At 35.7% G+C, this 10,652-nt stretch overlaps 1 protein-coding gene across 1 annotated transcript; it reads right to left on the bottom strand.

Moving 5' to 3' along the window:
- Nucleotides 1-2,593: 2,593 nt before the first annotated feature.
- LOC111493579 (GRF1-interacting factor 1-like) lies at nucleotides 2,594-6,407 on the bottom strand. The gene is made up of 5 exons (XM_023143330.1): nucleotides 6,047-6,407; nucleotides 4,589-4,665; nucleotides 3,406-3,490; nucleotides 2,718-3,181; nucleotides 2,594-2,680 (listed from the first exon to the last, which is right to left on the bottom strand). Exons 1-4 carry the CDS (start codon nucleotides 6,125-6,127, stop codon nucleotides 2,753-2,755), a joined length of 672 nt encoding a protein of 223 aa, XP_022999098.1. The 5' UTR covers nucleotides 6,128-6,407; the 3' UTR covers nucleotides 2,594-2,680; nucleotides 2,718-2,752.
- Nucleotides 6,408-10,652: the final 4,245 nt, after the last annotated feature.

Genomic DNA, 10,652 nt, shown 5'->3' with positions numbered 1-10,652 from the left:
TAAATCACGCTTAAACTCTCAATTTTGTGTTAAATGGTTTCTTAACCGACTCGAAAATAGAAAATTTATAACTCTATTAGACATATAGAAAATTGAGCATACAAAAAACTTACGCGATATGTTTTTTTAAGAAGAAGAATGTGAGAAAGAACAAAGTCAGTGTTGATTCGTAGAGACAAGTTTTATTCCCAAACATAGCTTAGAATATTCAATAACGCATCTAAGTTACATGTGATGTAATAGTCCAAGCCCACTGACTAGTAGATATTGTCCGTTTTGGCCTGTTGTATATCCTCGTCAACCTCACGATTTTAAAACATGTCTACTAGAGAGAAATTTTCACGCCCTTATAAGGAATACTATGTTCCCCTCTCTCTAATTGATACGGGATCTGACAAATGATGTAAAAACGAGATATCAAGTCAATTATCACGATTTTAAAAAGTCCACACATGTATAATGGCTCATTGCTCCAGCTTTCTTATACGACACAATCACGTTACCTACTTGTTACTTAGAGTGAGACAACAATCCAATCTAACATGTTTTGTTCTTTCTCACATGTTTCCTAGGAATTTCCTAGGATTCACCCAAATGGAAGCTTTCAAGAAAAGCACATTTGACTTTATATTTCTCAGAAATATACAACTTATTCGTATTAGTAGTAAATTTTTCGAATGTGATCTCAGTTCATTCATGTTCCTCCTTTTTACTCGGGCGTCACACATTTTTTATAGAACCCACTTATCTAAATGTATATTAAAAGCAAATGACTCGATATCTACTTGATCAAAAGATCGCTAGCTATAACTAGACACCCTTTTCAATTTTTAAAAGTAGGAAGAGAAGTAAAAGGGCAAATTCCAATCCAATGTGTATGTGTGTAAAACCAAAATCCAAACCCAAATCCCATAGCCATTATAAAGTTTATATATATTTATATATATATGATCATACATGACTAAGTTGGGCGTTGAATCCTTCTTGATTCCCTTTGATATTCAAACTTTCCGCGGGCCGCGGCTTGTCTCAGTCAACTCTTGAAATCTCTTCTATATATACACTTCAAAATCTTCCCTTTCAATTCTCATCAAACCAATCTCTTCTTCTCTCAAATGGGTTTTTCTGTTATGAACACGGCGGCGTTTCTTTTCATTTTTCTCTGTGTTTTCCACATGTCGGCGGCGAGGGTCATGACCGGAGAGCGGTGGCTTCCGGTACAGAGGGTGCCCATGGCGATGCTGCGAGGTGCCGTGCCTAGTTCCAGTAGGAATCCCTGTTCGTTTATTCCGGGGTTCAGCCGTGGCCGATGTACGTTGAGCGAGGCGGACGACGGTGCCGCCGCTGTCCACGGTGGCTCCTCCGCCTTATCTGGGCTGAATGCTGATGGGTTTGCAGCGGCTTCCATGGCTAACAAAACCCAGAAGAAAGATCCTTCCTTGAGGCCTTGAATCAATGTAGAAGTTTGTGTAAAGTGTTCTTCATACAATTTTTATTTTTATTTTTTATATATAATTTATTTAATTCCTTTTTGAAAAATGAGTGCCGAATCAACTAGCCCCGAAAATGGATGGCGCTGAAGCGCGTGACCTATACCCGGCTGTCGGGGCAAGTGCTAGGCCCCGATGAGTAGGAGGGCGTAGTGGTCGCTGCAAAACCTTGGGCGTGAGCCCGAGCGGAGCGGCCATCGGTGCAGATCTTGGTGGTAGTAGCAAATATTCAAATGAGAACTTTGAAGGCCGAAGAGGGGAAAGGTTCCATGTGAACGGCACTTGCACATGGGTTAGTCGATCCTAAGAGGCTTTTTGGGAACCCAAAGCAAAGCCATAAGAGCTTATGCTCAAAGTGTGTTCGTCTTGCGTCTAACAAGAGTGATAATGTAATTGGATTGGCCAAAATTGACCATCCTGTGTTGTTCAATTACCTGAATACAATTATTTTTTGGCCAAAAAAAAATTATTAATATACTTTATTCTTAATTTCTGTATTTTCCTAATATTGAAACTTAAATGGTTAAGATGTATTTATTTGAGGTTCAAATGATTAAAATATATTATTTAAGGGGCAAAAAGGTCATTAATTAAAAAATAAAAGAACGGGTGAATATGAATGGCGGGAACTTAGAAGTTTCACAAAAGGGAGTTGTTGATTACGAACCACATTCTTCCTTTTTGACCTCGAGTTTGTTTGAATCGTTGTTGATTGATTTTTTAGTTGAACGAATTTGAACGGGACAAATTAGGCACATAATAATAAATAAATAAAATTTTGATCATATAAAGATAATTTTCATAGATTATGAACTACATCCTCACTTTTTGACCACCCGAGTTTGTTTGAATCTTTTGAACTCTTTTTTTAGTTCAACTAATGTGAATGAGATAAAAAAATTAGGCATATAACAATAAATATCTTATCTCGTTCTCACTCGAGTCCGGTCTGTGTATGCTATAAGATTTATTTTCTTAAAAGGTATTAAATATATTATTTATATTTCTAAGTTATTTTTAAATCAAACTTTATATAAGATTTATGAATTCAAATTTATAAGGTTACCTTTTAAAAATTTTGAAATTTAAATATAATTTTAAAAACATTTGTGAGAATATTGTAAGAAGAGGATACCGAAGTTTTAAGTTTTATGAGGTTTGAATCCTCACACCATTGTTTACACATAAAGCTAAAAGCAAGAAGGTTTCTTCTCTTCTTTTATCTTCCTAACTTCTATTCTACCTACTTTTCATCCATGCTTTCAGTTCCCATCATCAGCTGATTTCAAGTACAGCGTCTCACCTCCGTCACCGCCATGGCTCCCGGAGCTCCCTCCTCGTCCCTCCCCCGACCCCGTGCCTCCCATTTCTTGCTTGCTCCCACCGCCTAGGCTACCGCCGTGGCCAAAGTCTGGAAAGCCTCCTCCTCCTCCTCCTCCTCCTCCAAGTCCTCCTCCGTTGCCTCCTCCTGCATTGGCTGCGTCGTTTTGCAGCATGTTGAATCCTATGCCTCCTCCCGAGCTCATCCCGAGTTGGCTATGCAAAGCTTGTTGCTGCTGCAGCGTTGAATATGGCTGCTGGGTGTACAACATGGACGACCGAGCAGCCATCAGTGATTGCGGCGTCATCTGCTGAGCTTGTTGGTGCTGAATGTAATGTCCTCCTGGTTGGATTATGCCACTGGAAGAGTACTGGAGAGAATATGGCAAAACCAAAACGTCTTGGATTAAGCACCTAAATCTATATCTAAATCCTTGAAGAACTCGGGTTTTGTATAGAGCATTGTAGAACAATGGTGGTAATGGAAATGGTTGTTATGGTAGAGAGTTCTATTGAAAGCGAAATTACGAGGTGTTCTAACAATACACAGCTAGTGATCGGATAAATTTACGTCCTGAAACAGTTAGGTCCATACCTGGGCATGCATGGCAGTTGGTTGTGGTTGAGAATCAGCAATGGCAGCCAAGTACATGAGGTTCCTCTGTAGCCTTGCTTGATTCCTGCAGAGAAAGAACATAAGAGAGTTACTTTTGCGCATCGAAACCGTCATTGTAACAACCCAAATTCACCATTGGCATATATTGTCATTTGTTACAAGAGAGTGAAAACCTCTCCCTAACGACGTGTTTTAAAATCGTGAAGCTAACGGCAATATGTAATGAGCCAAAGTGGACAATGTCGGCTAGCGGTGGGTTTAGGCTGTTACAAATGGTATCAGAGCCAGACACTGGGCGGTGTGCTAGTGAGGACGCTAAGCCCCCAAGGGGGGTGGATTGTGAGATCCCACATCGGTTGGAAGGGGGAATGAAGCATCCCTTATAAGAGAGTGAAAACCTCTCCCTATCGGACGTGTTTTAAAAACGTGAAGCTGATGGTGATACATAATGGGTCAAAGTGGACAATATCTACTAACAGTGGGTTTTGGCTGTTACAGTCATCCTCAATCTCATAATAATTGAATCTAGTTCAAACTAATAATCGTGTCACGATATCACGTCTAAAAGTACAAGACAACTGAATAGGCGAACAATCTCATAATAATTGAATCTAGTTCAAACTAATAATCGTGTCACGATATCACGTCTAAAAGTACAAGACAACTGAATAGGCGAACAATTAGATATCAATCCATTTTCATCCATTAACATTGTTACTCACTCCAGAAGAACTATGATAATCATGAATCAGAATCAATCCAAAAATGATCAATCAGAGAGATAACTCACATTATGACAGCTATTTAAAGAGTGATGCAATGTAATAAAACAATCCTGAAATATACTTTTAACAGCCCAATCACGGTGGCTCACCGTGAGTAGATATTGTCCGCTTTAGCCCGTTACGTATGGCCATCAGTTTCACAGTTTTAAAACGTGTCTACTAGTGAGAGGTTTTCATACCCTTATAAGGAATGTTTCGTTTATAGTCATAGCCACAATACAGATATAAGCCGAATTATACAGTTAACTAAGAGAGAGAGCTACGATATGTACGGAGCACGAGAGAGCATAATTTACGAACGAATGCAAGGGAAAATAGTCACTTCCATAGAAAAACAGATGATATGTGGAATCATTAGAAAAGGCATAAATTCTTACTCTGCACATTCATTCAGTTTTCCAGAGTTTTGGCTCTCAACAATCTTCAATATCAGTGACTTGTTCTCATCCAGATACTGCATCATAGATTATCAAATAAGAAGTTCGAAAATTACGAACATATCAAGTAAAAAACGGGATGAAAAATTTAAGAAGTATAGTGCTGGATGAAGAATATAAGGTGGGTTATGATGCTTATCAGCCAACTTACACGTACCTCGACTAATCTCATATGACAACTCCTCCATCCTATAATGTTTGGTTCTCTAGAACGACAATCGATTATTAGGTTTGATCAGAAGTGATAAACTTATAGTCCTCAAAGAGCTCAAGCTTGTTAGGAATAACGACTTTCTACAATAATATGATATTGTCCACTTTGAGCATAAGCTCTCGTGGCTTTGCTTTGGGCTTCCCCAAAAGGCCTCTACCAATAGAGATGTATTCCTTACCTATAAACTCAGGATCATTCCCTAAATTAGCCAATGCGGGACTCTTTCCCAACAATCCTCAACAATCCTCCCCTCAAACAACGTACACTATAGATCCTCCCCAAAGGCTTATGGAGCCCTCGAACAGTCTCCCTTTAATCGAGGCTCGACCCCTTCTCTGGAGTCCTCGAACAAAGTACACCCTTTGTTCGACACTTGAGTCACTTTTGACTACACTTTCGAGTTTCACAACTTCTTATGTTCGACATTTGAGGATCCTATTGACATGACTAAGTCAAGGGCATGACTCTGATACCATGTTAGGAATAACGACTCTCCACAATGGTATGATATTATCCACTTTGAGCATAAGCTCTCATGGCTTTGCTTTGGGCTTCCCCAAAAGGCCTCGTACCAATGGAGATATATACCTTCCGATCAATCTCTAAATTAACCAATGTAGACTCCCTCCCAACAATCCTCAACAAAGCTCTGAACGGTTTCATATGAGGGAGGTTTCAAGCATCTAAATCAACCTCAAGCTCTTAAATGTCCTATCCCAACAAGCCACTTTTGCTCCACCTGATTGCTAGGGAGGGGCAAAAAAGCATAAAGAAGCCACCATCCAACAAGTTCAGCTTCCTTTTCCATTAAGATTAAGGCCAAAAGGCAGAAGTGAATCATGCAATTTCAAAAAACAGAGTGATTAACTTTAGACCAACAAGGAAACAAGCCCTTAAATATCAAGAAAAGAGATGGAAATAAACAAGAAAGCCATAGATGGGTTAGTCTCAGCTCGTGTAATTAGATAATCCAGTAGAGACAAAGGCACGTGAAAGAAAGAAAGCAAAGAAAGCAAACTAAACAAACCCAATATTAAAAAGAAGAAACGCATCCATAAGTGAAAAACAAAGAAAACCCAGTTGAGAGAAAGAGGGAAATGAAAGAAAAACAGGAAATGGGGTTGGATTAATAAGATAAATGGATTGAAAGACAGAAATAAAAAAGGAAGAAGAAGAAGAAGAACCTGTTGAATGTGATCAGTAGTGACGTTGTTAGGATAATAGGCAGCCATCATGGGCTGCATCTGCATCAGGTGCTGCTGCATTTGAGTAATAGGAATGATGGGTTTTCACAGAAACGGCTGATTCAAGATGCCCTTTGCTTTAAGAAAAGTTCTCTGTTCTTCCCTGGTTTGAAATAGAGAAGGGTTTGGAAGGTGATAGTGACACAGGGGAGCTGTAGCAGCTTCTGCGCGCGCGCGCACACACACACACACACAGAAGAAAATGGGTTTTGGTTTTGGAGAATTCTGGTTTCTCTGTTCTTCTCTACAAAGATGCTGCTTGTTTCCCTCTCCAAGGAACAGAGCAAAACCTTTTTTTTTTTTTTTTTTGGTGCTTCTTTCTCACTCTAGAGGCAAAAGGGTGTCACGTGAGTGATGATGAGAGAGAAAATCCAATTTTTGTTTGAATATATGTGTTTTTTTTTTTCCTTTTTGGGAAGAATAAATTTTGGAGTTTTGTTTTTAAGTGTATTTATTTACATATTGTTCCCAAAGTTATGGTTAATTTCCCATGAAATTACCAGCTTAATTTAGTTTTTGTAAAATATTTATTTATTAAATTTTTTAATTTAGCGTTAAATAGGTTAATATGGTTGATGACTCCGATATTTTCCTTCAATATGGTCTCGTTACTTAGTAAGATCCCCACTACATATTTTGTTTTCACTTACCTGCATCCTAGGAAAATTTCTATATGGTCCCGTTACTTACTTAGTAAGATCCCCACAGCATATTTTGTTTTCACTTACATGCCTCGTAGAAAAATTTCTAGGAGGTCACCCAACATATAATTACTCTTAAAACATGCTTAACCATAAAGTTCATATGGTTGAGCCAAAAGACCAACACGTGCTCTAAGTAAAGCACGTTTAACCATAGAGTTCATATGATTAAGCCAACAGGCCAATACGTGTTCTTATACCATATGAAAATTTATAGGAGGTCACCCAATCTATAATTGTTCTAAGTAAAGCACGTCTAACCATAAAATTTATATGATCGAGCTGCCGAAAAAAGATACATTTTGTTGGCATATATAATAACTTTCACTCCCTTTAAATCTTTTTTAGAGATTATATAACCAAAATCGCTCTCATTCAAATATGATCTAATTTTATAATTAGTTATAAATCGAACATAGAACGTAAAGTTTTGAACAGAACCGAATTAAACCGAACATAACGCGTAAAGTTTATCGTCCTAATTTTTTTTTTAATTGAAATTTATATGGAATATGAGAAATAGAAGATCACGTTTAACATTAGAATGGCCGTTTGTGTGGACCAATTGATTCCAAAGACCCTTTTGGTCTCACTTATTGATGATGACATAATGGCTTTGTAAATAGATTCCTTTTCTCTTCCTTTTCATTCCTTTCCCCACTCTCACCCTTACTCTCACGCGCCACTTGCTTTATTCTATAAATATCTCCCTTTCTCGTTTTCAACTTAGTCCATAATATTTTAAAATTTTCAATTTAGTCCAAACCGACTCTTTTCAAATAACACACGTGACGCATAATGTTTTAAAACGTGGTAAAGAGAGAGGCTAAATTAGCTAGCATCGAAAGAGATTACATTTTATTAGAGATGTTCATGAGTTCGGTTATTGAGACATGTTTTTAGACCTATCTTAATTGTTTTCGACCGAATTTTTTTTCAACCCAACTCAAAATAACCATAAAATATTTGGGTTTGGTTGATTCAGGTCGTTCAAGTCAAATTTCGTTTGTTAATAGGTAAAACGTCAAATTTGCAATTCAATTTCATTACATTTTTTTAAAAAAATTACGAATATAGGAATAAATAATTATTGAATTAAATAAAGTTTAAATATATATATATATATATACTATTTCAAATTAATAATGATTATTTCAAACTAATTTTAAAAAATTCATAAATAGACCCAATCCATAAAATTTTTAGATAATTATATTATATTTATAATACACAAAGACCTATTTTTTTTAGCTCGAAAATGGGTAGGATTCACATGGATAGAAATTAATTTTTTAAAAAATTAATTTATTTTTTAAAAAAATTAATTTAAAAATTAGTATGATAGGATTCACATGTCTACTTAAATAAGAACTATAATATATTTTAGAAAATCGAAGTATATTATATATCGAAGAAATCTTTTTAAAATTCAAAAGATATTATTGAATTTTAGATTAGGACAAAAATACATATATACATTAATCAACATGTTTGTCACATATGTACAACCCGAACAAAATAGTGTTTCTCGTATGTTGGTGCCCGTTTAGATAATAGTTTGGACGTGCATGCATTTTATTAAAAAAAAATATATAATCCATATTGTTTGAGTTAGATTGATCAAATATTTCCAGTTGTTAACATGCTAGCCGAGTAAAACCGAATTATAACTAAAGATGCTATACTCTAAAAAAAAGAAAAAACATAAATCTTCCTAACTTAGTAGAGAAAAATAGGATTAGGAAAAGCCGAAAAATAACTCGAGTGAAAACCATGCACATTGTTTTAAATGTAAAATTTGTCGAGATAACTATAATAGTTCAATCCTGCTAGCCGATATTGTTTTTTTTGAGTTTTTACTTATGGTTTTCTTCAAAGTTTTAAAACGTGTATGTTCATACATTTCTAAGAAATGTTTCGTTCTCCTCTCTAGTCGATGTGAGATCTCGGTCAATAATTAAATTATCACCTTTTAAGATGGTAATGAAATATATATTTATTGATGGATTGAGTTAGGTTTAAATTGACGGGATATAAATCTCTTAAATAGATAAATAAATAAAAAAAATTGCATAAGAAAATGATTGTAAGGTTTGAAATGAGGGAGGGGGTTTGGGACCCAAGAGGAAGAGAGGTCACATGGGCCTGGTTGGATGGTGTGGTCCAGTCCATTTCCTTCTGTCCACCATTGGTCCCTTCACCTAAAACCCTCTCTTTAAACTTATCTAACACCCTTTTCGTTCCTCGATTAGGGTTTCTCGTATCACTGACCTCGGATTGAATCTCGAGAAATTTCGTAAAATATTTCGCTATACATACAACCTGTTATTCGAGGCTAGCTAGCTGTTTTAAATGAATTGTCTTTTAAAAACGAAATATTCTTTGGAAAGATGTAGAAACCTCTCCATAACAGACACGTTTTAAAACTGTGAGGCTAACATTAATACGTAATGGACCAAAACAAACAATATCTACAAGTGGTGGGCTTGAGCTGTTACAAATGGTATGAGGGTCATCGGCGGTGTGCCAGCGAGAACACTGAACTCCTAAGAGGAGTGAACTGTGAGATCTTACATTGTTTGGAAAACCTCCTATACGCGTTTTAAAATTAAGGGATTAATTTTTGGATGATTACGAGAATTTTATATCGACTTGTATAGTTTAAGAGCGGATTGAATTAAACGGTAACGAGAGGTTGAGAATATTATTATTATCGGGAAATTGGGTGAATAAATGAAAGGTAGGTGGTGCTCCCAGGTGTGGGAACATGATGTGTGGTTAGGGTGTCTCAGTATTTCTTTGATTTGTGTACTCAAAATTCCAATTCTGTCTTTTCCATTCATTTTACTTTTTTACTTTTCATTTCATATGCACCTTTCCCCACCACTGCCCACGGTGGGGTCTTTTCCTTTTATCCTCTCCTCTCTTCTCACGCGCCTCCCACCACTTCCTCTCATCCCACGCGCCGCCCACCAATACCATTTTTAGGGTTTTCAGCGGTGATTTTAATTTACTACCTTCCCATTCCTATTTTACTAATCGAGTTTAAGTACCCATAGTTTTATAGTTTTGTTCATGTCATTAGTTACCGTATTAGATAACCTAATCAACCCAAAATTCGAGTTCAATTTTTATTTGATATATGTGTTTTTGTATGGTAAATACGATGTATTTCTCTTTTGTTTAATTTTTTTTGGGTTTTATATATTGAGTAGTGTCATCAAACTATGGAGGGAGACGAGTTAGAAATTTGTTTTAGATCACTTGGGTTAGCTTGATAACTCGAGCAATCTGAATAGAGTTCACAATCTAACTAAATCCAACACTTTATTTTCAAGTTGGGTTTTGGGGTTATTTTTTTAATTATTAAAAAAAAAAAAACCAGGGTTATACACGATACATGTTATATTATTAATTAAAATTTCATAAAATTCAAATATCAAACATTTACCGGTCATAACATATCACTAACGCTAAATATTCTAAATTTTAAAAAAACTACGGTTGGATTGGAATGAATTGTAACCTTAGTTTCGAGTTAATCGAGCTGACTCGATCGCACCAAAATTTCAAATGAGAATAAGAATAATAATAATAATAATAAGGCGACAAATTAAATATTTATTAATGAAATGGATAATTTTTTAAAAGCTGGTTTGGTCTTACAAAGAAGTTTGACTTTTAATTATGAATATGTTGGAGTCAATTTATGTAATTATTAAACATACCAAAAGCTAAATGATTAGATTTATTTTTTCATGTTTCCAACACATCAGCTTTTCTTCAAAAAAAAAAAAAAAAAAAAAAAAAAAAAAAAAAAAAAAAAAAAAAAAAAAAAAAAAAAA

Source organism: Cucurbita maxima, unplaced genomic scaffold (assembly GCF_002738345.1).
Source record: "Cucurbita maxima cultivar Rimu unplaced genomic scaffold, Cmax_1.0 Cma_Scf00019, whole genome shotgun sequence".
In the NCBI taxonomy this organism is placed as follows: domain Eukaryota; kingdom Viridiplantae; phylum Streptophyta; class Magnoliopsida; order Cucurbitales; family Cucurbitaceae; genus Cucurbita; species Cucurbita maxima.
The sequence above is the reverse complement of the archived record's forward strand: the minus strand, read 5'-3'. Positions and strand labels throughout refer to the sequence as shown.